General features: G+C 38.8%; 4 protein-coding genes across 4 annotated transcripts in view; all 4 read right to left on the bottom strand.

Moving 5' to 3' along the window:
* The window catches only part of LOC146456896 (tyrosine kinase receptor Cad96Ca-like), a 36,822-nt gene extending 29,688 nt beyond the window's left edge, over positions 1-7,134 (bottom strand). The window contains exons 1-5 of the mRNA XM_085092546.1: positions 7,125-7,134; positions 6,544-6,743; positions 6,062-6,178; positions 5,509-5,693; positions 3,738-3,857 (exon numbers count right to left, since the gene is read on the bottom strand). Of these exons, the coding sequence (XP_084948672.1) occupies positions 3,738-3,857; positions 5,509-5,693; positions 6,062-6,178; positions 6,544-6,709 (588 nt within the window). The 5' untranslated portion in view covers positions 6,710-6,743; positions 7,125-7,134. The remainder of the gene's footprint in view (positions 1-3,737; positions 3,858-5,508; positions 5,694-6,061; positions 6,179-6,543; positions 6,744-7,124) is intronic.
* LOC146456895 (uncharacterized) overlaps positions 1-10,068 on the bottom strand; it is a 128,766-nt gene extending 118,698 nt beyond the window's left edge. The window contains exons 1-2 of the mRNA XM_085092510.1: positions 9,746-10,068; positions 8,477-8,618 (exon numbers count right to left, since the gene is read on the bottom strand). Of these exons, the coding sequence (XP_084948636.1) occupies positions 8,477-8,618; positions 9,746-10,051 (448 nt within the window). The 5' untranslated portion in view covers positions 10,052-10,068. The remainder of the gene's footprint in view (positions 1-8,476; positions 8,619-9,745) is intronic.
* Positions 10,069-10,519: 451 nt separating this feature from the next.
* LOC146456894 (neuropilin-1-like) lies at positions 10,520-25,634 on the bottom strand. Its single transcript, XM_085092578.1, has 14 exons — positions 25,567-25,634; positions 22,061-22,152; positions 19,660-19,719; positions 17,336-17,899; positions 16,175-16,525; positions 15,184-15,503; positions 14,337-14,496; positions 13,894-14,213; positions 12,946-13,084; positions 12,688-12,744; positions 11,609-11,934; positions 11,083-11,221; positions 10,825-10,881; positions 10,520-10,557 (listed from the first exon to the last, which is right to left on the bottom strand). The coding sequence occupies exons 3-14, from the start codon at positions 19,715-19,717 to the stop codon at positions 10,520-10,522; spliced, it is 2,529 nt and encodes an 842-aa protein (XP_084948704.1). The 5' UTR covers positions 19,718-19,719; positions 22,061-22,152; positions 25,567-25,634.
* LOC146456891 (tyrosine kinase receptor Cad96Ca-like) overlaps positions 24,755-27,192 on the bottom strand; it is a 36,035-nt gene continuing 33,597 nt past the window's right edge. Inside the window, exon 15 of the transcript XR_014858677.1 lies at positions 24,755-24,964. The gene's annotated coding sequence lies outside the window, so the exon portion shown is untranslated. The remainder of the gene's footprint in view (positions 24,965-27,192) is intronic.

Genomic DNA, 27,192 nt, shown 5'->3' with positions numbered 1-27,192 from the left:
ATCTATTTGGCAATTTGAAACCAGTATCAAACAAGCCAAAATTCCGAATTGGTGACAAGGTTCGAATATCAAAGTACAAAAGAAAAGTGTTCGATCGGGGTTATACACCCAATTTCACAGAAGAGGTCTTCATTATCGATAAAATACAATACACGAATCCGATCACATATAAACTGAGAGATCTTAACAACGAACAGATAAAAGGTAGTTTTTATGAACCAGAATTATTGAAAGCTAATCAGGAGATATTCAGAATCGATAAAGTTATCAGGAGAGATTACAAGAAGAAACAAGCTTTGGTAAAGTGGAAAGGATACAATGATACCTTTAATACTTGGATCCCAATCAAGGATTTAGTCGATGTGTAATCATTCTATCATACAGTCACGGTTTCACGAGTATTCGATAGCGAGTCGATTCAATAAAAAAATCTATTGTTGGATGCAAAATAAATGATATTCCTTACCTCAAAAAGCGTCTACAAACATCAGAACAATGAAAGTGGAAAAATAAATGTTCAAAAATCCCAAAACAGGAGCCATAAACATTAAAATACAACCTCTTTGCAAAATGGCAACAAAATGGCCGACACGTGTGTTAAACAAACTAGTGTCCAGTCCGCTTTGGGTTGTGTGCATGAAAGCGCATGCGTGTTAATCCAAATCAAGCAATATTACGCAATATACAGAAAAATAGCACCACAAGTGTAAAAATTTCAGAACTGAGTGTAATATATAGGTAATCGGGCCATTATTATATTAGTTCACAAACTTTGGTGAAGCTTTAGGGTGGTGTCAGCTGGCCCCTGACTGAAACCTGTTTAACGGCTTGTGCAGATGGTGAATTACTGAGTAGTGTGGGATGTCTTCCAGTGGACGGTACCTCCAGGGTGAGCCCGCTCAGGCCCTACTGGTTTACAGCGGGGTGCTCAGAGTTCTTTCCCGAACTCAACCTCCCTCTGTCCCAGAGGTAAACTGGGAAATGGACAGCCGCCTTGTCAGCGGCGGGAAAAAGACCTGGCTGGGGCCAGGCAAGTAAACAGCCAACCGAGCACCCCACGTTCAGGGTTTTGTCCATTTTCGTGATAAGTCACACAACGTCACGCGTGACAGTAACGGCATCCAGTCACACAACAACCATAATGATTATTTTTTTATCCAAATTGGTGTTCAAAAATATTGTATTCATCATTCAAATCAGCGATTGATGAGTTGGTTGGATTTAATCGATGATTGTTTGTGAGTTGGTGTCATTTATGAAAAACCTAAATTTAGGTTTTTAGGTTTTAGGTCAAAAGCTAAATTTAGGTTTTTAGGTTTTTGAGTTTTTGACGTCTCCGTTGCAGGAGTCATTGTTGAATCAGGTATGAATTCAGTGAAATTTTCAAAAGTGTGCCAAAAGCGGTAAATATCTAACTACTGTTGACTATTATCAATCAGAACACCCAGAAAGGGGATTTTTTTATCCATCTCTTTTTCCATGGTGAAACGTATGTTGGGATGTCTGTCGTTGATGTAGTCGAAAAACAAAGAAACATCATGTTTAGTGTCAAATAGACAAAAAGTATCGTTAACATAGCGTCGGTAAAATAAAATACTGGAGGCGTTGTAGTTTTCCAACCAAATCCTTTCATGGTGACCCATGAAAAGATTAGCCAACACCGGGGCAAGGGGAGAGCCCATTGCCACCCCATCAATTTGATCAAAAAACGAACCCTTAAACAAGAAATGTGTTTGAGCAGTGGCAAAATTAAAAAAGGTTCTGAGTTCAGTTGTAGTAAGCTGGAGATCAGGATTGCCCTTGGAGATGTAGTCAACCGCCAGGTTGACACACTCCTCCAGGGGTATGTTAGTAACCAAACTTTCGACATCAAAAGAAACCATGAACTTTCCCGATAAAGGCAATTCATGGATTTCACGAACAAAAGTAAAAGTGTCTAAAGCACAATGTTCAGATGGAATATGAGGTTCCAAAAAAGTGCATAAATATTTAGCCAGCTTATAGTTGTAAGTTCCAATTGAAGAAACAATAGGACGGAACGGAGGTATTTAGTTCGGTTCACGGGCCTTATGCATCTTAGGGAGGCCATAAATTCGAGCAGGTTGAAAACCAGATGGATAAATTTTGTCATAAACACAGTGATCCAGATGGCCATTCTTTCGAAGCTTCCTGAGGAACTGTTGTAGCCTAGCTTCTCTTGACAAGGTGGGATCTTCCTTGATAGGTATAAATTTGGAAGTGTTATTGATGATCTTGAGAACACCATTGTCATATGCAATTCTGTCAAGGACCACAACACCATTTTCCTTGTACGGTTTTAAAATCAAGATATTTTGTTTCTTCTTCAAGTTCGCAAGTTTTTGAGACCCACACCAGAAAACTTGAGACACTTACGAGGAACACTGTTCTTCCCTTTACAGCAAATGAGACGGTCACCAACATATCATCTTGCTGTCTTACATCGGAACAGCTTGACATGCTCAAGTTCGGTTTGACACATTCCACTTGTCCACCTAGTATCAGCAAAACTGATGTTTTCACCTGCTTTGAACTCATACATCGCACTATGGCAAAAAAACTCATTGATAAAAAATACGATGCTAAACTGGTGGCTGACCTTTCTCATCTTACACACTCCTACGTGTCTGCACATCGACCAACAACTGCCGATCGCAAGAAATACCGAATCTTGAAGGACTTGATGTCTTGATGAGGGGACTAGGCGATTACAAGATTCCCCTGAAGCCCGACGCCTCCCAGTCACAGACAACATCATGGTGGTCATTTGGAGAGCCTTGGATGTTTCTATGTACGACCATTGCATCTTTTAGGCTGCATGCATCTTCAGGCTTACTTAATTTTGATTCCGTCACTCCGCCGAGTTTACCGTCCCTATCTTAGGTATTCCTTTGCCTTCTCTGCACTCTCCTGTTCCCGATATTTCATTAGACTCCTCCTTGGTCCCTTCCTGTTTGCGGGCTAGGATCAAGGCTTTCAAAAGTGACCTCTTTTGCAAGGGGTATTTTACTCACATTGGCAGGAAGAGGTTTCCTCTGTGTGCCGCATATGCGATGATGCCTTACCTTGTCTCAAGGCACTTTTTGAGCCAAAGCTTCCAAATAAGTGCAGCGACTGTTGCTGCTCGCAGTGGCTCGCCGGTTCACCTGATTCAGGCTCTCGGGCGTTGGACAAAAAGCGTTTATCAGTGCTACATCCGCACTCCCTCGGAAACACTAGCCAGCCTCTGGCCTAGCAGCTCTCCCGAACCTGCTTATGGAGCGTGTGTGTGTGTAACCCCCTTCGTGGGTCCGGAGTTACTCAGGCGTTCCATTGGTGGTACTTGCGTGGTTATAGATTCTGAGGTCCCATTCTACCTAGACTCTTGGTTCACTCCATTTCAAGGCACTTGGTAAAGGAGGGGCTGGGTGGTTGTCGTTCGTATGGTTGGCAAGCTCATCTATTGGCAATGAGTTTAACCCCAAATGTTTACATTTGTAAGTCTATTGAGGTGTGAATTAATGATTAAATGACAAAAACGTGTTCGATTTGTATTCCCATTAACGCGTGACAATACAAAAATATAAAAAGAACCCTTCCAAGAAGATAACAGTTTGTTGTTGAAAATCGACAAGACATCATTAGGGGGCAACAGTTCACAACGTCGAATTGTAAATTTGATGAAAAGTCCACGTTCAATTTGAAAGTTTATGAAATTAATTGCTTTAAGTTCACTGTACCTTTTTGGCGTTGCCATGTCCATATTTAAAGTTCTGATACGCTAAACCAAAATCTGTCACCTTGCACACGAAGTTTCGATCCAAGAGGATGTTTCGTGCGGCCAAATCGCGGTGGACTACCTACAAAAACAAAATCGTAGCCAAAGTACATTCATTTTGGGTCACAGTTCTTGCTGGGCCAACTTTTACCGAGCGTTGATACCGGAAAATCCAGAAAAGTTATCCCGGTTGACCACATCAAATTTAACTGTACTTTTATATTATTCATTGCCCAAGCTGAATTATTCACAACTTGAATAACACTTTTTCCCTTAGACTTCTTTCTTTAATTCACCCGATTGTGATAATCGTCATTTAAATTTATCGTCTTTCATAGTAATTCAAGCCATTATGCTCATTTTTAAAGCTAATCGGTACTTTACATGGCACAAGGCACCCAAAGAGTTGGCTCGCTCACCTAAACCAATGCGTTTGTATGAGAACAGTTTGTCCCGTTGGCCAGGTCCCTTGAAGGTTAACCCGGCTATTCAGGACAACTTCAAGTTTCTCATCTAAACAATTGGCAGCGTTAATTTGTAAAGAAATGCAAGAAATGGTGCTTTTCCCAGATGAGCTTGGATAGACCGGTGACCCTTCTAACCAGGAGAACTTTTCTCCATGTAAACAGACCCTTAGAGTGGCCAGGGTCTTCTCCACCTCGTTCCATCGTCATAAAAGTGGAGATGACCTTCGAGATGTTGAGTGTCGGCAACGGTTCATGACCTCTGGAAAATCCTAGAAAATGGCATCCTCGGGACGCATGTTATGTACAATAAATTTCTTTCCTCATTTAAGTAATGTTTAAAACCTGAGCAGCAGTGTTTAATCGGGGTTTAAAACATTTTAGACCCGATAAAACACGTGCTGCGAGTTTTTTGAATGGCTTCAAAAAGATTCCTGGAAAAGCGTGTGTCAAGAGAGTTCATAACAACGATGCTTTTGTGAACGTTGAAAATTTGCATACGAGAAAAACATTAAACACCGCATACTAATAAGGAGGAGGTTTTATCGGGTTTTAAAAACCACTGCACGTGATGTTTTATCGACCAATCAATAGGTCAATGGGCTTATGAATTATTAAATGAGTTTTTGAAGATAAGAAAAGAGCTTCAAGTTAATAACAAAAATGGCAGACGAAGTTGAGAAACGAGCTCAAAGATGAACGACAGCAAATGGAGCAAAAAAGTGAAGTTTCGTAAGCATTTGATTTATTTTCTCCGGGTACTCCGGTTTTCCCTTCTCCTCAAAAACCAACACTTTCAAATTCCAATTCGATCTGGAAAGTGTCTCCAATTGCGCTAAAAACATTGATACTTAAATAAAGTGATTTTTTTATTCCAGGGAATAAATCTCTTTACACAAATAAATGTGCGGCAACCAGTGCTTTCCTGCATGCCATATATTTTTTGTAACAATTATAGAATTCAGTCTTTATTCCCTCAATTTTGAAGTAGGTAACTCTCTCAGTTTTTTTTTCACGCCAAATTTTTTGAAAACTTTGAGTTTTCTTTTAATTCCCTGTTTAAAGGTGTCACATTAACCGCCAATTGTGCTTGCACCTTTTACTAACTGGACATAATGATGTGAGATTGTTTCTAAGAGTAATTTGGTGAACCATCTAATTACCGCGGCTAGAAACAATAGGAAAAATCTTACCCATGACAAGCAATAACAGATGGCGGAAGGACTCAATAGCAACTGCTCAGAAATGTTTTCGTTAAAATTAACATACCCCTCTGGATCCAAGGAACACCATTCCACTAGCAATTTGTTTTGCAAATGAGACCAGGTCGTATGTTGTCAGCTCTAAGGTATCACCCTCTCCAAAATGATACTTGTCAACAATTCCTCGGCTTTTTCTCAGATAACCAAGCAAATCTCCAGACGCCAAGTACTCCATGATGAGAATTGGGTGAACTATGAGCAAAAATACAGCAGATAAATATATTATACATAGGTTCCACTCACTGGTGGACTTATATACTTAAAAGTTTAAGCCATTGCTGCCGGCCTTCAAGACAAGAAGGAATAAAGTGCCCGGGTAATATGGGTTCATGCTGGCCCAGGGTGCTATTCAGAACTGGTGTAGCACTAGTTCGTTCTTATCTTCTTGGTAATGGGCTCGACTGAGTGACTTGGGATATGAGTGTGTACCCTACAAAGCACCACTCGCTGTCTTGAGTCTCACCGCAAACAATCTGGATAATTTCTGTGAATCTGCTGAGATATAAAATAAATAAACAGGGAAAGAATTAAGAGGAGTGAACAGAAATGCATCGCCTTACGTTGTGTTGTGACACATCCAATAAAATTAATAAGGTTTGGCTGAGGATTTTCTCCAAACATTTTTCCCAACTCGATCTCTCTCATAAGCGCTTTTCTTCCATCTTCTCCAGAGGTGGCTACAAGATATAAGACATCAGGGTTAAATCAGATAGGCGCGATGGTCAGTATGTCACTCAACACATTCTCTCAGAAAAATTAATAAGACGTTTTTGTTTTGAAGCTTCAAAAGCAAGGAGTGTAGATAATATATAGAAGTAGAGTTAGTTTAACAGTGGGATTGTTAAATGAACTCTAAAATGTTCTAAACTTTAAGTTAAAAAACAAGAGTAATGCACAAATATTACTAAACAAAGAAAACGTAACACACCTAGACAGCATAGATCAAGTAAACACGTAAATTTTTTAAAAGCTTTGTAAATTAAATGTAACTCTCCTCGTTGATATTATGATAAGTCTAGAAATTTTATAGAGTGGTTCTTACGTGTGAAACACTTCGCTGCAACAATGCGTTTTCCATATCCTCCAGTTGGTTGACTCAAAGTTGCTCGCCAAACCACTCCATATGCCCCAGAACCTATGACCTCTCGCAGTGCTATACGGTCACGTGAAATCTCCCATTCATCCACTTCATGGCACAAGACATCCATCTCGTATCCCTCCTCTTCATTTTGTCTTGATGATCTTCAAACAGAAAAACGTACACCTTCATCAATATACTCTGCTGACAGTATATATCTCAATCAATTATTTATTTAGTTTCATCTTTCGGATATCAATTGCAACATCTGTAGAACCAAAAACTCAAGTGAAATCAATTGTATTTTCATGGTACAGTAACGTGCAATTACGGCAAGGTAAGGTAGTTATCGATTTAATTTGTCCGCCGCGAGTACCCTGTGAGATGAGCCCTCAAGCGCTCAGTTTCATATTCAAAGGCGAAATCAAGCAAATTTTTTTAATCTCATTCCTTTTCTTTCAAGACCTTTGTCCTGATAAAAAGTGCAGTCATACCACCCACCAAGAGTAATTTCAAATAGAATAATAGAAAGTCATTTGACTTACTTGATCTCCGTCTTGGTCTTGACTGTGTTCCCCGTAAGTGAAAAACAAAATGAAGTTAACCAAGTAAGACCAAGAAGATACACCGGCATAGACAGTTATATTTGTCGCGAAAAAAAAAAAAAAAGAAATACAATACAGGGACAGTCGACACTACGACCATCGAGATAATTTAATTAAAACCAACCTCGGCCGCATTGGTGGAAGAGTACATTTGAAAAGGATTCCTCTGGCCATTTTGGAGGTCATGTTGACCTCAAGACCAAAGAATAAATGTTATTGAAAAGTTGAGAATTTTCAATGAATTTGAGAAATCCTTCACCAATACTTTCCTCGTGAAAAAGACGAGATGACAATTTTTCCGGTTTGTGGTGTCTTAGAAATACTCCGTCTAACGAAAATGTAAATTTACATGTTTCCGTTAATGCTGACAATGTTTAAAATGTTTTTTTTAATTAAATATTTAATTGAACTTGTAATTGCATGGCTTCCATTTTAGCATTAAATTTTGTTTTACTTTTGATAATGATGATTTTGTAAAAATTAGCTTGTTGACGTTTGTAATCGAGTCCCTGTACTTTGCAAATTTTTCACTGTCAATTTTTATTGTAAAATTTTAAGTATAAAAGTTTGACACCTTGTAATTCATGAAAAAAGCGAAAATGTGTCTTTTAACATTGTCATTCATATTCCTATTCTATATTTCTTTGGATAATACTATTTCAGTTTAGTCTCACTTTTACTGGCAATCAAAAATCTTAAAAACTAACTTATGGAATAAAATAAACTGGCCGTGCTCTAAGAATTGTGTCTAATACCTTTTCTTCGACGTTTGAAAATGTACCAGGCGATTAATGCTAGAAATAACACAGCCGACAAAGGCCCAACAATGAAGTACCACTCCAGTGTCGTTCCACTGAAAGGAGTATCTGTAAAGAGAAAAGAATTTTTTTGCAAATCTTAATAAAGAAGGACTATTACTGGTCTGCTAACTAGTTTTTTTAAGGAGTTCTTAGCTTTGAAGCTGGTGCTCTAAGACCTTGTGTATGAAAACACACAGTAGGTTAGGATGTGGAGTGGTCCCCTTTTGTAGCACTAAAAGATGATCTCAACTTCTCCCACCACAGGGAGTTCTTTGCGTAGACTTGATTCCCCAGGGACGCATTAGGAAGCTGTCAGTACACCCAGCGTGTCCAAAAACCTCAGAAATCGAGACTTAACAAGATCTCGACAAACATCTGGTAACTCTCCTGTGAACTCTCCGTGGAAACTGCAAAGATGGAAGATAGAAATATAGAAAGATAGAAATCCAAAGATGGAAGTTCCTATTGCTATAAAGGCGAAAAACAAAATACCTGCATCGCAGCCATACAGCTCTATCCTCATTCCAATATTGATTTCCCATTGTACTGGCAGGATCCTGATGTAACGTGTTTCTATTGGTGGGTTTACTCTGTTGTACACAGTATGGTCACTATCTGTATTTCCATCGAACACCTATATATAAAGAAAGTTTGTTTGTCATCAACCAGCAGTGTCACAAGGAGTGGGAAGGGTATGTAAAGAAGCCTTGCAGTTCTTACTTTACAATTACTTGAGCGTTGGAGTAATACGAAATTTAGCTTGAAAACAGCCAACTTCCATTCATGCTTTTTATGCAATAGCAATCATCGTCATCGGTCGGCTGAGGAACAGTCGACAGTACGTAAGGCCTCTCCAACTGGCTCGGTCTTGGGCAATGAGCTGCAATGCGCACGATGTCATCCTCTGAGAGGTAATTATTGGGGCCAATCCATTCCTAGACTTGGCCCCCACGATCTCCCTGGGGGTCTTCTCCCGTTAGAGGGCTCAGAAAATGCGTAAATATTGGCGGGTTCATTCTTATCCATGCGCAAAATGTGGCTAAGGAAGTAGCGCTATCGCAAGATGAGCTGCAATGAGCTGCAATGTGCATGATGTCATCCTCTGAGAGGCAATTGTTGGGGTAAATCCATTCCTAAACTTGAACCCCTACGATCTCCCTGGGGGTCTTCTCCCGTTGGAGGGCTCAGAAAACGCGTAAATAGTGGCGGGTCCATTCTTATCCATGCGCAAAATGTAGCTAAGGAACTAGCGCTGTCGCAAGATGACCATTAACAGAAAAGGGCTGGTGCCTGTGAGGATCGTAAATCTCTCATTTGAGACTTTTTCCAGGCGTTTCATGTTGAACTTGACCCTGTAACATGAGGTGGCGAAAGCGTTTAGTTTCGCACCCATGTCCTTGGTAATTATCCATGTTTCGCAACCGTACAGTAGAACGGATAGACATGTTGTCCCAAAAAGGCGGAGCTTGAAGTCCAAAGGTAGTCACCGTGAGCACCAGAACTCGTAAAGGCCCCAGAACGCGGACCATCCAAGGGCCTTCCGGCGCTTGAAGTTGTTGAGGCCACTGATAACCATGGATCCTAAATAGCGGAAGTCGTTGACCTGTTTTTGTGCAATAGCACTATGTAAATTTATCTTGTTGGATTTTGTATTGCAACTCGTATCCCTGAAACCTAATAAACAACAAAAAAAGTAACTCCTTATATATTAATAGCAGTTGGAAGTTTAAAGTTGAATGCAACACCAAATAACTGACATACCTTCGGCGAATTGTCTCTTGGTTTCTTGAAAAAGGTAAAGGTCAATCCATCATCACTGTATTGTAGCCGATACGTGGTGACCCACTGGTCGGTTATATTGCCGGGAATCCCCTGAGTGGCTACACCTGTCACAGTTGTATAGCTGTTGAGATCGACTTGAAGCCATTGATTGAGGTCGTTGTGTTTTGTCGTCCAGCCGAAAGATCCTTGCTCTTTGAAATTTAACCTGGCATTTTGTGCAGGATGTTTATCATCCCAATGTGAAGAGGCTTTTATCTGGTCATCAGAGATTGCTCCATTCTCCATACCAAGAGGTGCAGTGCAACCTGATATGACAGCCAAAAATAAAGAAAAGGTATTGCAAGTAGTGCTGGCCTCCGTTTAAATAAGCAGTCACTAATTGTAGGATTTTTAGGATAGTAAGTGAATGTACATTACTTAGAATTTAACTTCCGAAATTCGAGTCTTTGATGAGATCTAAAGTGTGACTATTGAAAATAAATCGTTCTTCAGTGATGTGCGATATGATGTACGTAAGTGTGCTGTGCGATATGTTTGTCATGATGATGTTTTAAATTATGTTGTACAAGGTTATCACGTCACGATTACAGAATGGTTTAAACTTATGAGCCTTCGAATAAGAATCCAAATATATTTGACTTTTAACTTTCTAATTTTTTGCAGATTTGAATTTTCTCCAGTATGGAAGCTTGGAGCACCTTGAATCGATCTGGAGATAACTTTTAAATGGTTTTTGTTGATGTTTTAGTTGCATTAGTTCGCGATTACGGTAGTGTTTTCAGAAAATCCATCTAAAAGGGAATGCCAAAAAATGATTGATTTCCTACATTGTGTATGAGCTCGACACGTGAGGTTATTTAACTATGCTCAAAGAAAACTAGAAGTGAAACGAAAAATATGGCTGATGTATTCGTTATTTGGCCCAGAACGGATGTCACCTATTATATAGGGATTGAAACATTTTTGAAGGTACAGAATGCCTGACTAGACAAAAAGTGTTTAAAATAGATTTAAGGTTGTGTATGCTGCCACATATCGCTTCTATTTTATATTCATACCTGTATTTACCACTCCTGGAATTGTAGGATTTGTGATAGGTGAAGGTGTTGCCAAAACTGCAATGGAGGAAAGCTCTACTTTAGATGACTTACTCTCAAATTAATGGCGTTATTATTAGCCTCCCCACAGTTGATGATTTTATCACTTTTATCTTACATGATGTTATTCTGATAGGCAAGTGCAAACAAGGGTTTCATAAGAGGGACTTAGCGTTAGAACTTACACTTGAAATGATCTAAGGAATCAAAAGGGGATACCTGGACAGCCATAGAGCTCTATTCTCATTCCAATATGTCTCGTCCAATGGAGCGGCAGTATCCTGATGTAGCGTGCTGTGATTGGCGGGCTTATTCTGTTAGTAACAATGGAAAAAGCGTCTACATTTCCATCAAAGACCTGTATTTATAGACAAGCAAGCAGTAATTGTTAGATTACACTCGGTCGTCAAAGAGCAGGGTTGCAAGAGGTAAGACACGTATTTGTCAGCAAGCCTAGGATTTTCCTAAATTGTATCTTATAACCCAAGAGAAATAGCATGGAGCCTTGCACACCCAAGGGCCTTCCGGCGCTTGAAGTTGTTGAGGCCACTGATAACCATGGATCCTAAATAGCGGAAGTCGTTGACCTGTTTCTGTGCAATAGCACTATGTAAATTTATCTTGTTGGATTTTGTATTGCAACTCGTATCCCTGAAACCTAATAAACAACAAAAAAAGTAACTCCTTATATATTAATAGCAGTTGGAAGTTTAAAGTTGAATGCAACACCAAATAACTGACATACCTTCTGCGAATTGTCCCTTGGTTTCTTGAAAAAGGTAAAGGTCAATCCATCATCACTGTATTGTAGCCGATACGTGGTGACCCACTGGTCGGTTATATTGCCGGGAATCCCCTGAGTGGCTACACCTGTCACAGTTGTATAGCTGTTGAGATCGACTTGAAGCCATTGATTGAGGTCGTTGTGTTTTGTCGTCCAGCCGAAAGATCCTTGCTCTTTGAAATTTAACCTGGCATTTTGTGCACGATGTTTATCATCCCAATGTGAAGAGGCTTTTATCTGGTCATCAGAGATTGCTCCATTCTCCATACCAAGAGGTGCAGTGCAACCTGATATGACAGCCAAAAATAAAGAAAAGGTATTGCAAGTAGTGCTGGCCTCCGTTTAAATAAGCAGTCACTAATTGTAGGATTTTTAGGATAGTAAGTGAATGTACATTACTTAGAATTTAACTTCCGAAATTCGAGTCTTTGATGAGATCTAAAGTGTGACTATTGAAAATAAATCGTTCTTCAGTGATGTGCGATATGATGTACGTAAGTGTGCTGTGCGATATGTTTGTCATGATGATGTTTTAAATTATGTTGTACAAGGTTATCACGTCACGATTACAGAATGGTTTAAACTTATGAGCCTTCGAATAAGAATCCAAATATATTTGACTTTTAACTTTCTAATTTTTTGCAGATTTGAATTTTCTCCAGTATGGAAGCTTGGAGCACCTTGAATCGATCTGGAGATAACTTTTAAATGGTTTTTGTTGATGTTTTAGTTGCATTAGTTCGCGATTACGGTAGTGTTTTCAGAAAATCCATCTAAAAGGGAATGCCAAAAAATGATTGATTTCCTACATTGTGTATGAGCTCGACACGTGAGGTTATTTAACTATGCTCAAAGAAAACTAGAAGTGAAACGAAAAATATGGCTGATGTATTCGTTATTTGGCCCAGAACGGATGTCACCTATTATATAGGGATTGAAACATTTTTGAAGGTACAGAATGCCTGACTAGACAAAAAGTGTTTAAAATAGATTTAAGGTTGTGTATGCTGCCACATATCGCTTCTATTTTATATTCATACCTGTATTTACCACTCCTGGAATTGTAGGATTTGTGATAGGTGAAGGTGTTGCCAAAACTGCAATGGAGGAAAGCTCTACTTTAGATGACTTACTCTCAAATTAATGGCGTTATTATTAGTCTCCCCACAGTTGATGATTTTATCACTTTTATCTTACATGATGTTATCCTGATAGGCAAGTGCAAACAAGGGTTTCATAAGAGGGACTTAGCGTTAGAACTTGCACTTGAAATGATCTAAGGAATCAAAAGGGGATACCTGGACAGCCATAGAGCTCTATTCTCATTCCAATATGTCTCGTCCAATGGAGCGGCAGTATCCTGATGTAGCGTGCTGTGATTGGCGGGCTTATTCTGTTAGTAACAATGGAAAAAGCGTCTACATTTCCATCAAAGACCTGTATTTAAAGACAAGCAAGCAGTAATTGTTAGATTACACACGGTCGCCAAAGAGCAGGGTTGCAAGAGGTAAGACACGTATTTGTCAGCAAGCCTAGGCTTTTCCTAAATTGTATCTTATAACCCAAGAGAAATAGCATGGAGCCTTGCACACCCATTTTCTTTGCGCACTAAGTGAAGTCTGCATTTCTTAAGCCAGAATCCAAGAACCCTGAAAGCCATGCTGGGACTCTAATATTGGGGGATAAAAAAAAAATGATAAAAGAGAAAACGCTAATAAGTCGTAGTTCATATCCTAAGGCACCAAGAAAAGATACCGAAAGCCGGGATCATTAAAAGCATCCACTCTTTTGTATAACCCTTGTAACCTCTGTAAACTGTATGTTGATAACTTATTTAGAAATAAACGAGAGGGGTTACAAATAAGGACTTCCGAAAGACTTGCGCAAGTGAGGTTATTATGTCCGACTTTCGCTTTTGACGAAAGTAACTGTCTGTTTTACTTTTAGTATAATTATGTGAGTTATGACGCGTGCTAAAACTCCACAAAGCTAATTTCTCCTTATTCATCTTTATCCTTAAGACAGTCGGGCTGCTATCTTTGAATAAAGGTCGGTATACCAAGACAACAAATTTATACCCTTGTTCCGAAGAAAAATCTTTCAACATCTAAACTACTTTTTCTGTTGTTTCAAAAAAACCCGACTATTACTGCTTTAGCGCAATGAGATCAACTGAACATTGAACGCACGTGTAGCATGATAGCTACAATTTAAGTTCAGAACGCAAGGATCATACATTGATATACCTTTGGTGAAGTGTCGCTTGGTGCCTTGTAAAAATGAAAGGCTACCCCATCACCTCTATACTTAAGCCTGTACTTGGTTACCCAATTGTTAAAGTGGTCTGGAGTGCCTTGAGTGGCTATAGCTGTCACTGAAGTAGAACTACCAAGATCCGCCTGAAGCCATTGGGAGTAGTCACTTGTTTTAGATACCCAGCCCTGGGCTCCGTGTATCTTGAAATTTAACCTGGCGTATGTTGCAGCATGTTCATCCCATTCTGAAGAGGCGCTTATCTTGTCATTAAAGATTTTTCCATTCTCCATACCAAGAGGTGCCTCGCAATCTATCATTGTTAACCGAAAATATGAAAAGATTTAAAAGCAAGTTAGCTACCAGAAAAATATTTTTGCTCGACTATAGAAAGAAACTGCTAAGTTTCAGTGACATTGTTTTAATGTTGTCCTACCTTTAAGGCTGTTGTTAACGACTAGACAGCCATAGAGCTCTATTCTCATTCCAATATGTCCCTGCCAATGGAGGGGCACTATCCTAATGTAGCGTGCTGTGATGTTTGGACTTATTCTTTTATACACAATGGAATCAGCGTCTACATTTCCATCAAAGACCTGTATTTAAATACAAGCAAATGTCAATTGTTAAATTACACTCGGTCGCCAAACAGCAGGGTTTAAAGAGGAGAGGCAAGTATATGATTTGATGCTTGGATTTTTTCCAAAACAGCTTGACAGAATCCAGGAGAAATAGCATGGAACCCTGCTCGCACATTTTTCCAATGTGGATTGAGTGAAGCCTGCCTTTCTTGAGGCAGAGCACAAAATGCAGCCTTGTTAAATGTTTAAATTTTAATTCCTACCCTTAGGCAATGAGAATTTGTACTGAAAAGCCCGGCTCATATTAGACATCCGCTATGTTAGCTTTTTTCGTAAACCGTTGGAACCTCTGTAGCCTGTATATTAATAACTTTAAGAAAGAAATCGATAAGAGGGGTAAAATTAGGACTGCTGGAGGATTTGTTGCAAACGAGGTTACTTTATCTGACCTCCGCTTTCCAAGAAAATAACTTTGTCTTTCCTCCAGTCTATGAGATTATGACGTGTGGTGAAACTCCACGAAACCAATTGCTTTTCTTTCATCTTTATTCTAAAATGAGTGGCTGCTATCTTTGAACGAAGGTCTATTCGAAGTGAATAAATTTACCCTCGTTCCAAAGAAAAATCCTGACCAACTGAACAGACTTGCGACCTGATAGAAACAAGGAAACTGCAGAATGCAAGCATGATACATTGATATACCTTTGCTAAAGTGTTGTTTGGTGCCTTGTAATTTTGAAAGGTCAGCCCATCATCACTGTGCTGTAGCTTGTACTTAGTAACCAAAGCCTCGTCTGAACTTCCCTGAGTGGCTACACCTGTCACTGAGGTTTTGTTACCAAGATCCACTTGAAGCCATTTATAGAACTCATTAGTTCCAGTTTCCCAGCCCCAGGCTAATTTCTGTCCCTTGAAATTTAGCCTGGCATTTCGTGCAGCTTGTCTATCGTTCCGTTGTGAAGAGGCAGTTATCTGCACATCAGAGATTGCTCCATTCTCCATACCAAGGGGTAACTTGCAACCTATCATTGTCAACCGCAGATGTAAGTGTAGTAAATTAGTTCCCAGAAACACTATTGCTACTTGACTATAGCAAGGAAATGGCAAGTCTGTCCAAAACATTTTGCTGAGTTCTTAGGAAATTTAATGTGGTTCTACGTTCAATCCTGTTGATGAAATCAAAAGTGTTACAATCCAAAGAAGGCAATTATGCTGGAAAATGTTTAGAACAATTTTTCGTTTTACTAGGGCAGAAAGGGGTTTGGGGCAATGTAAGACTAGGTATTACAAAGAAGCGCTGTCGGTTTTAGTTTTTTCTCTTTTTGCATGACCCTCTCGGGGAAGGGGGGGTATGTTATTCTTCTTTCATTCCAACTCATAAAACAAAAACAAAGTCTTTAACAAAGTCCTTATTGTGAGCAATTTCTATCTGATTTGCACGTTACAGCCTTGAAGATTAGGTTCTTTCTTTAAAGAACGTGAGATCGACACACCAACAATTACCACCCCCCCCTCCCCTGCCCACCTGCAAGACACTCTCTTAATCATACAGCTAACAAGTGTGTGTGTGTGTGTTATTCCTGCTTCGTAACCCGAAGTGTCAGAAACATTAAACCGAGATTTATCAACAATACTAACAAGCAAACAATAACAGTGACTTCAATGATTAAAATCATTAAGAAAGGAAGCTTACTTGAACATGTGCCCTCGCAGTAGAACGCACTGAATCCGGTAAAGGAGCCCTTCTTATCTGATTTGAATATAAGAAACATTTGATTGGAAGATGAGTGGATTCCTCTTTTTGATGGAGGGCTACCTCCGTAGAATACTCCCAACGCCTCCCCAGTGCTATTCGTGCCATCATACACGTATAAAGCGTCCGTGTTATTCTCATTTTGTAAACTAAAGTTTGTGAACATCAAGTGAATTTGTTGCGCTGCGCTGACCGTGATCGTCCAGGAGCAGTATTGGCCACCCTGGTACTTCCCTGGATAGTTTGGTGAGTGAAAACTTCCCATGACTCCTGTTAAGCTTTCGTTGCATCCTACAAAAAAGACTCACTTTGAACATCTCCCGCTTAATATGTAAAACGAATTCCAATACAATCTTATCCAAAGGACCTTAATTAGTTATTCTTGAACTTAAGTTTCCTCGATGTTATTATCTATTTCTTTAAAGTTGTACGTATACGTAGAACAAACGGTACGTATGTCCGATAAGGAAGATTACTACTTGGACCTAAGGATGGCGCAGTGGCGAGAGCACTAGCCTCCTATCAATGCGACCCCGGTTCGATTCCCGAAGACACTAAAGCCACATTAGGGTTGGGTTTGTTATTGGCTTTCGTCCCTGTTACGAGGGTTTTCTTCCGGGTTCTCCGTTTTTCTTTCCTCCATAAAAAGCAACACTTCCAACTTCCAATTCAACAATTGACGGTCACCCTAATTAGATTCGTGTTATCTTGGTATTACACTCCCTAAATATTGTTATTTTAGTACAAGTTTAGAAGTGTGCGGTAGCTTGCTTGACAAAAGAGAAACAAAGACATACGTAACGCTGGTATATAAATACAAATAGTTTTTCATTGCAGCTAATCACGATGGAAGATTACAAAAGATATGTTTCGCTAAGGAAGGTTGAAAAGATAATAAAGCTCTAATTTGATAAAAGACGCCATACATTGCTTCGTATTTTATCACGTTTTAGAATTATTGTTCCTTATTATCTCTTAAAAATGCGGGGTTACCTCCAATTTCCGTTTTGGATTCCAGTAACCTTTTCTAAGATCTGCTTTCCCCCCATAGTAATAAACTACACAAAAGTAACGTCTTTTATTTGTGAGAAGGTCACCAACCTTTACAAATAGACTGTATTATTTCATTTCTGATGACAGCGTCTAGCTCTAAGAAGTCGACGATGTAAACATTGCGTGAATTTTCAGCCATCCTCTCCAACTCGGCGCGGTAAGAGTTAGTACCAACCCCAATGGCCAATATGGCAGTTCCTTGGTTTCTAAGCGCATCTGCAGGAGGTCCTATTTCATCATTTGCCTTTCCGTCTGTAATGACGATACAGACATTGGGTATAACTTCCCTGTCGTGGCTTGGTGTGTATATTCGCTCCCTTACCAATGTAAGAGCTCTCCCCGTGTATGTCCCCCCAGAAGGATAGATAATCTGATCTATGGCTCTGTCAAGGCCTGCATAGTCATAGTGAGACTGTAAACCAAACACTTTTCTGACGTACACACGTGAGGAATAGATGACTGCTCCAACATGACTTTTGTCAAAACCTACTCTGAATCCCCTGTAGAGTTGCTTAATGAAGTCTTTTATCCTGTTGAAGTTCCCTTTTCCTGCCTGTTCGATACTCCCACTGCCGTCTATCACAAACACCAGATCAAAGTCTTTGTCGCAGACTGAACAGAAAATAAAAAAGAAAAAACCTCTATCATTTGTTCACCACAGACAGTATCACTGCTGCAATCTTACGAACATCTTATTTCGTTGGACTCGTATATCACGCATCTCTATTGTTTCAGGTATAAGATTTATTGTTTCTCTTGTTTGTTGATTGCTGCTCCACCATAGGGAACTTAAGCACAGACGGTTTTCACGCCATCGCGTTTGTAACGTCAAGCCACAGTCATCAACAAGAGCTTTTCCTGTCCGTGGTAAGGAGCAAAACCTCGCCAAAAAAGGAAACATTTTACAAAAACTTACAAATTACAAAAACTGCAAAATCGCACCATTCGGGTTATAACAAAGTGTGATTACTATTCTAGCGCTACCGCCCTCCGCGGGAAGCTGGTAACGGATAATCTCTGTACCAGAAGCCGAAAAAGGAAAAATTGAATTGATGTTCAAAACTTTAAATGATCAGTCTCCGGAGTACCTGAAAGACCTATTTAAGCCCCTCAGCACGGACTATGGACTTAGGAACAGTGATAACAAATTGGCTCTGCCTAAGTCTCGTACTGATCTTTTGAAACGTAGTTTCTGCTACTGTGGGGCACATTTGTGGAACAGCCTTCCATCTAACGTCAGAGCCATTAGATCTTTTACTAATTTTAGAAATGAGATAGATCGCCAATTGTCCTCCTCGTACTCCCACACGGCAAACATGTAAATCAGTTTTAGTTTTAAATTTTTATCTTGTTACTGATGTTTTTACCGTGTCTAAATAAAGTGTATGTTATGTTATGTTATGGGTGGTGTCCACTAATACAGGGATATTTTTGCGCGGTTTAAAACTATGCGGAGAAAGCAGAACTTAGCAAATGCTCTTAGTATCTAAAATGAAAATTGGGATAACCATGCATTTTTCAGAGGCAATAAGGCTTCCATTTGATGAAAAATGCTATAGATTGCCCAGACATACAGCTTCCACTGTATAACTGAATTTTCATTTCGGAAACGCACACTAAAAAAAAAATAAATAAATAAAAAAAAATATTCGGAGTCAGTATATTAAAATCATTTCAGTTTTCCGTTTTCCATTGCAATGATTGATCGAGTCTTTGGGATTAGTGTATGGCCTTTTGGCATGAGTTAAAAACATAGGACCCTTTGTTTTAACCTGTGGAAAGTATTTGAGTGTTCCGATACACTTTTTTTTTTCAACCGATCAACATAAAATTAACAGCAGCAGGGCTGAAGGAGGGGGTAAAGTTACCGAGTTGAGACTTGGCGAGTTCATATTCAGTAATTCCACAGATGTTTCCTTTGAGGTCCGGAACTTAAGTAGACCGCGTCAGTTTATCCACCCGTTATCTCTCATCAACTACAGAACGAGCGCGATAGATATTAAAACAAACGCGTTTCAAGGGAAGAGTGTCTAACGGATTTTTATACTAAAAGCTCTAGATCAGTACTTTCCTTTGGTTTTTTTTCTCTCCTTTTTATATAGAGGTTAAGGCAAAACTACTGAATACTCATTGATCAAACTTTGAAAATACGCGTGAAAATTTATCTTTAAATATACCAGGAGTTACGCGATCACATTTACCAATAGTTTGCAAAAATGAACGGGTCGTGTTTACAACTCTTGCGCCCTAGGAAATGAAAGCTTAGAAGAACAGGCTTTCCTGGCGACAACTTGAAACGTTTTAGTCGTTCTTATCTACAATATACATAAATTAATACAGACTCTGAGATGCAGACATTACTAAGTTCTTACCTGATGCTTCCAAGACATACACAAAGGCTAACAGGCCTAAAGTTTTCAACCACAGCATATCTGGGAAGAAAAAGTACTTTTGAGTCATATTAACCTGAATTCATTTTATGAAAAAGTTCGTCTATAATTATTTTTCCAAATTGAACATCCTTCACACTGTTTTGTTTCCTTTCATGAGGTCTGACATTGATCACATCATGTTGTGCATTTTTTTAATCACTCCAAGATTGCGGTCGAATCGAGAATGTGTTTACAGCGGTTACCAATAACACGCGACCTACGGCATTCAGAAGAGTCGGATAAAGTTGCGTTTTGGTGGACATCAATCAAACAAAAGTAGCGTTGAAATTATTTTGAATTCTGACAAGTTTCCAAGGTAACCCGGCAAAAAACTAAGAATTTTACCTCGCTAAGAGAAGGTAAACTTTATTTAAATTGATTCTCGAGTCAGATCAAGCGCAAAAAAAAGGCATTTTTGAATTAAAAATTTCAATTTTCACTGCACGTGATAATTTACTCACTGGCTCGCATCGCTGATTTATTATCAGGTGTAGCGATTTCAAATGTTTCATAAAAAATACGGCTTCGTCTAAACAATGCCCATTTTTTTAGATAATCTGGATTGGAAATCAACTTTCATAAAGTTTACCATCCGTCAGCGGATAAAACTGTCAATTTCTTGGTTCTGTTGCATTAAAATGGTCTCAGAATTCAAAATAATTTCAAGGGCTTTTCTATGATTGACGTCCACCAAAACGCCACTTTGTCGGAGTCTTTTGAAGGCGATAGGTCGCGTGTTATTGGTAACCGCTGTAAGGCTGTACAACTTATCAATGCTACCAAAAAATCTGGCAAAATGTTCCCTTCTTCATTTAGTACACCCTAGTAGGGAAATTAAATCTCTAAGACTTTTTCTCATTTTTTTTTTAATGTCAGTTATCATTCTCACTATCACCACCACCACTAGGATCATCAACAAAAGTAAAAAAACCCGAGGTCTATTTAACAAATTATATTTTCTCAATTTAATCCTTAGAATGATTTGGTGCTTATTCTAACAACACTTATACTCCGTGCACGTTTTCACGTCTTCGTAAAATAAATTTATTTTGGTAGTCATGTCAATGAGAAACATGCAAATTACGCATTTTGACAGTCTTAGCTATCGAATCTCGAAACAATTCATCAAGTATACAGAAAAGAGCCCATGTTAATGAATTTACCAAACAGTGCATGCCTGCAAATGCGGGTTAAAATAATACATATTTCCATAGCTCTCAGCCATGTTTTCTCAAAAAATACCATAAGATGTTGAATATTTTATGTAAATTTTTTAGCGAATCCCTTTGTAAATAAGTTGTTTTCAATGGAAAGATTGAGAAGGTTTTTTATAGCTGGTTCAGAGAAGTAATGATTAGCTTATAAATACGTAGATGTTCTGTTATTTTTTATCGTGTGTAAATAATTAGATTATTATTATTATTATTATTATTATTATTATTATTATTATTATTATTATTATTATTATTATAACCCTTTGCTCCCTTTTGATTACAAACAAACCGCTTGTTCAAACCGTTCGAAAAAAAGTGAAACATATACTTAGAAACTTCAATGTCTACTCAACTGGACTCTCATACTGAATGATTGAACAGCCAATGGAGAAATTCTAGTTAACTATAAGCAAGGAACCGCACAACGAAAATGCTGTAGGTATACGCAGGATCTGTAAAAGATCTCATCAGCCAAAAATATAAATGAATCAAATTTATGCAAGGCTGAACTGCGTAGAAAACTTAACACGACAGCGACAAGATAGAGACCAAACCGAGAATCAACAGAATGCGGCGACCGTGGACAGCTGTTTCGAGCTGGTTGGCTCTCGTCAGCACGGTGTAGCACAGCAAAAAGTAGAACAACAACGCGAGTCGAGTGTTCTACCAAATGCACGTGGTAGCCGATTTCGGATGGGCCAAAATTCAGACATCCGCCCACGTCATAGCGCGTGACTTCGAACAATGAACAAAAGAACTGAAATATCATGTCGCTGTCGTCAAGTTAAATGAGAAAAGCAAAACGTTCCTTCACAAGTACATGGCCAAACCAAGTTGAAAAGTACAGCATATCGAATCTAAAAAGATCTACGGTCCAAAACATAAAAGCAAACTATAAGCAAGGAACCGCACAACGAAAATGCTGCAGATATACGCAGGATCTGTAAAAGATCTAATCAGCCAAAAATATAAATGAATCAAATCCGAAATACGGGATATCAGGAAGCGCACAAAACCGTTCGTGTTCGTGAATACCGTGCAAGATTTCTCTCACATCAGCGTCAATTACTGAATAACTCGACTATGAAAGTTAAATGTGAATAGGATACAACTGAGATATAACTCACCTGGAAGACGAAGATCGATCCTCTTTTTACCGAGACGGAAGTCGAAGCGTAATTAGCATCAATTGCACACACTGAAATAAGGCCCTCGACAGCTGCAAAAGGAAACATCAACACTATTATTTTTCCTACTGAGAAAAATAGCAGCCGCTGGCGCGTTGTATATTTGATCTTAAATTGACGACATTTGGCTAAATTTGTTCCTTTATGAATGACTTCAAATAAAGAAACTTTACTTTAATTCCATACGCTTTGCCGACATTTCAGTTCAGAAAAACGCTTGTATTTTGTGGTTGTGTTTTGCTGGTTCAAGGAACCCTAAAAGTGACAAAAATTAAATGTTAATTGTTTTTTTCGATTGTTATGCATGCTAACTTCAAGTAATTTTGTTTTTTAATCAACAGATGGTTGTTTCTTCTTCCTTCAATTAACGAAGATCAAAGGGAATTGAAAATGATTCGTGTTATGGAAAACCTAGGTTTTCTTTACTGTGCATTTTTTTGCAGAGTAACCGGCAGCGTGATATATCGATTGCATCGTCCAGAATGCCTTTTGTTCTCGCGACATTTACTTAAAGTATATGAAATATCTTAAGTCTGTCATTGTGCCCATGATTATCCAATTAACCATGAGCGGTACGAATTTCATTGGCTGATATAAACGCGGACTGTGCGGCGACCTACGCGGCGGGGAATAGTAGTTTGCTCATTAACATGAAAGGGACTATTGGTAGAAATAATGAACCTCAGTGGCTATGGTGTTCGGTTTTGTTTGGGTTATTAGCCCCTATTAATGTGAATTTACATTTTTCATAAGGCACAACAACTGCCAAGAAAAGAACTATAATGGTTTGCCACTGAATCTTACAGAAAGAAAAAAACTTGCGTGCCTTAAATGGGAAGTATCACGCAAATTTGCTGTCATTTCAAAACCTAAAAATGTTCGTCTGTCAGTAGAAACAAAGGGAAGAATTTTCAAGTTTGTCATAAATTATGACCCCAGTGCAATAAAACTGTCGATTAGTGCCTTTCTCCAGAGACAGAGAAGGCCGGTGCGGATTGAAAGTTAAAAAAAATATTTGGGTAATGTTTTTCAAGTTTTTGCATTTTTGTTTCCAAAATGCGCTAGAACAGATCATGAGTTGTTCCTTTCAAGAATTGAGTTGATTTCTTTCCTCTCGTCATTCTAGAATTATTTGGCAGCTGATTGAAGGTCTTATTTCATCATTTTTAACAAAAGATATCAAAAACCCCATGATACTTCCCCTTTAATCTACTTGCCGCTCATGAGCAAACATTATTGTCCACATAATTGTGATACTGAATGTATGCTAATAGTGTCTCGTTCGACAAGTTAGTTGGAATGAGAATAACTAAAATACAGTATGCATAGGGTGTTCTTTTTTTTTTTTCACCCTCGGAGGCCAAATGATATTTACTTCACGAGTATGCGTTTCAAAAAATCTGCCCATGCTTACTCTTATGTAAGAATTTCAGCGAAATCTCGTCGAAATCATGGTTATCTCGCCAAGATCTCGACTATATCTACGATAACGGTGATCTCGGCAAGATTTCAGTAATTTAAGGCGAATTTTTAGAATGCAACGAGACAGGCTCGCTTGCTTCCGTGACAAGAGCGATCGAGAAAACCAATAGAGGGGTTAAGCGGCAGACGTTCTAGAGGTTACGACTGCCAAACGGAAGTCTCTAGAACTAGTTCGCACACACAGCGCATGTCATTGCGTCCTCGTGGTCAAGTCCAATCTCGTATCCAGAGCCCGCTTTCCTTTTGGTCATTACCAAGAACGCGGACATGTGCAAAAGGCAAGAACTCTGGGGTCGAGAGTGGGTCAAGTCCCGGACGCTAGGTCAAACAGTGCTAAGAAATTAAAAGTTAAAAAATTTGAACATGTTAACTAGAATACATAACTACAAACATTTAACTCTCTCGTTCTAATTAACATGTTCTATTGTACACTCTTTTGTTACCTTTGGCTATTTTGCTAGATTGAGGCGCGGTTCATACGTCGAACTTTACATGAGCCGAACCGAATCATTTGGTTCGGCGCATGTAAAGATCGACGTATGAATCAGTTAGGATCAACAGATTTGTATTTGGGTCGACCCGCCGTTCTATTCGACTGCGCCAGTCGAATAGAACGGCAAAAGTATGACTTCGATTCAGACGTCGAACTTTTACATGTGCCGAACCAAATGCATACGTTACGTATAAATTGTATCAATTATATCTATCCCAGAGGTCTGCGCGTTCCATCGACTTGGCATGCGCAAAGGACTTTACCTCGTGTCACGTAAAGCAAATAAAAATTGTTGAAAAAAGGACTTCATTCTGAACAAGATGGCGGGAAAAGAGGAATGTGCTTGTTCTTCTTGTTTCGAAACAACTAAATATACTTGTATGAGATGCGAAAGATTTAAAAAAAAAAAGAATCTATTCTTGATGTGTACACGCACTTCAAACCGACAGAAACTTTCCAATACAGGCTATATCAAAGGCGAAGACTCAAGACCTCTCAGAACAAAATCTTCAAAAACAATATTTAAAGAAATAATTACTCTATTCAAACAGAGATTACGCTACAGAGGTTACCTCGACAACCTTATAGATAAAACTCTTTCAGAAGTCAATTTCCGCGAAAGAATGTCGGCACTACAAAACAAAAAACGCCGTTTATTACGGAATATCGTCCTTCTGTGCCTAACCTAAAACCGTTCAGATGAGTAAATGGCACTTGATAGAAAATCAGCCTCTGCTAAGAGAGATCTACAAAGACCCTTCCCTACTTTCGTACAGAAAAGGGAGATCTTTGAAAGACGTACTCGTAAGAGCAAATTAGCTTTGAAGGTCATATTCTTCCTATCTCGACCAATAGGAGCCGTGCTTGGCCTGTCTTCATTATTTTACCAAACGAGCTCTTCCATGTCAGAATTCATCTTTCCCGCCATTTTGAATGTTATTGAGCAAAAGCAACAGCCGCTGACCACGAAAATCTATTTTCTCACTTTAGCTTTAAGTTCGACTTCAGTTAGGTTCGACGTCTGAATCAACTGCCGAACTTAATTATTTGGGTCGACCTTAATAAGTATTAGGTTCGGCTCTTGTAAAGTTCGACGTATGAACCGGGCCTTATTGCACGTTTGTTATTTATCTTCGTTCAGTATTACATTATTTATTCAAATGTCACTTCAAATTAATTCTACTTTCACCTGAAGATGGTCGTTGGACGACCGAAACATGTCTTGTAAACTCAAATGTGTCGTTATTCTTATAAAAATAGTTCAAGTAATAAAAATGAAAGTGACTTTTGGTGTGAAGTGCATATGGTCAAACAAGAAGATTCAACCGAACATACGGGATATCAGAAAAGCGCACAAAACCGTTCGTGTTCGTAAATACCGTGCAAGATTTCTCTCACATCAGCGTCAATTACTGAATAACTCGACTATGAAAGTTAAACGTGAATAGGATACAACTGTGATATAACTCACCTGGAAGACGAAGATCGATCCTCTTTTTACCGAGACGGAGGTCGAAGCGTAGGTAGCATCAATTGCACGTACTGAAATAAGACCCTCCACAGCTGCAAAAGGGAACATCAAAACTATTATTTTTCCTACTGAGAAAAATAGCAGCTGTTGGCGTGTTGTATATTTTATCTTAAATTGACTACATTTGGCAAAAGTTGTGCCTTTTTGAATGACTTCAAATAAAGAAACTTTTTTTATTCCATACGCTTTGCCGACATTTCAGTTCGGAAAAACACTTGTATTTTGTGGTTATGTTTTGCTAAGCCGTAGGTTCAGTGAACCTTAAAAGAGAGAAAATTAAATGTCAATTGTCTTTTTCGATTGTTATGCATGCTAACTTCAAGTAATTTTGTTTTTAATCAACAGATGGTTGTTTCTTCTTCCTTCAATTAACGTAGATCAAAGGGAAAATGATTTGTGTTATGGAAAACCCAGGTTTTCTTTGCTGTGCATTTTTTTTGCAGAGTAACAGCGTGTAATATCGATTGCATCGTCCAGAATGCCTTTTGTTCTTGCCACATTTACTTAAAGTATATGACGTATCTTAAGTCTGTCATTCTGCCCATGATTATCCAATTAACCAGGAGCGATAACAATTTCATTGGCTAATATAAACGCGGACTGTGCGGCGACCTACGCGGCGGGGAATAGCAGTTTGCTCATTAACATGAAGGGGACGAATGATACAAATAATGAACCTCAGTGGATATTGTGTTCGGTTTTGTTTGGGTTATTAGCCCCTATTAAGGAGAATTTACATTTTTCATAAAGCACAACAACTTTCAGGAAAAGAAGTATAATGTTTTGCCACTGAATCTTACAGAAAGAAAAAAACTTGCGTGCCTTAAATGGGAAGTATCACGCAAATTTGCTGTCATTTCAAAACCTAAAAATGTTCGTCTTTCAGCAGAAACGAGGAGAGAATTGTCAAGTTTGTTATAAATTATGACCCCAGTGCCATAAAACTGTCGATTAGTGCCTTTGGCCAGAGACAGAGAAGGCCGGTACGGATTGAAACTTAAAAAAAATATTAGGCTAATGATTTTCAAGTTTTCGCATTTTTGTTTCCCCTAGAACAGATCACGAGTTGTTCCTTTCAAGAATTGAGTTGATTTCTTTCCTCTCGTCATTCTAGAATTATTTGGCAGCTGATTAAAGGTCTTATTTCATCATTTTTAACAAAAGATGTCAAAAACCCCATGATACTTTCCCTTTAATCTACTCGCCGCTCGTGAGCAAACATTATTGTCCACATAACTGTGATACTGAATGTATGCTAATAGTGTCTTGTTCGACAAGTTAGTTAAAATGAGAATAACTAAATAATCCAGTATGCATAGCATGTTCTTTTTTTTTTTTTACCCTCGGAGGCTAAATGATATTTACTTCACGATTATGCGTTTCAAAAAATCTGCCCGTGCTTATTCCTTTGTTGAATTTCAGCGAGAACTCGTCGAAATCGTGGTAATCTTGACGAGATCTCGCCTATCTCCACGATAACGGTGATCTCGGCAAGATTTCCGTAATTTACAGCGAATTTTTAGAATGCAACGAGACAGGCTTGCTTGCTTTCGTGACAACAGCGAT

The sequence above is a fragment of the Pavona decussata genome, unplaced genomic scaffold, assembly GCF_977016875.1.
Source record: "Pavona decussata unplaced genomic scaffold, jaPavDecu1.1 SCAFFOLD_253, whole genome shotgun sequence".
Lineage (NCBI taxonomy): Eukaryota > Metazoa > Cnidaria > Anthozoa > Scleractinia > Agariciidae > Pavona > Pavona decussata.
Note: the sequence above shows the minus strand (reverse complement) of the source record. Positions and strands in the feature narration are given on the sequence as shown.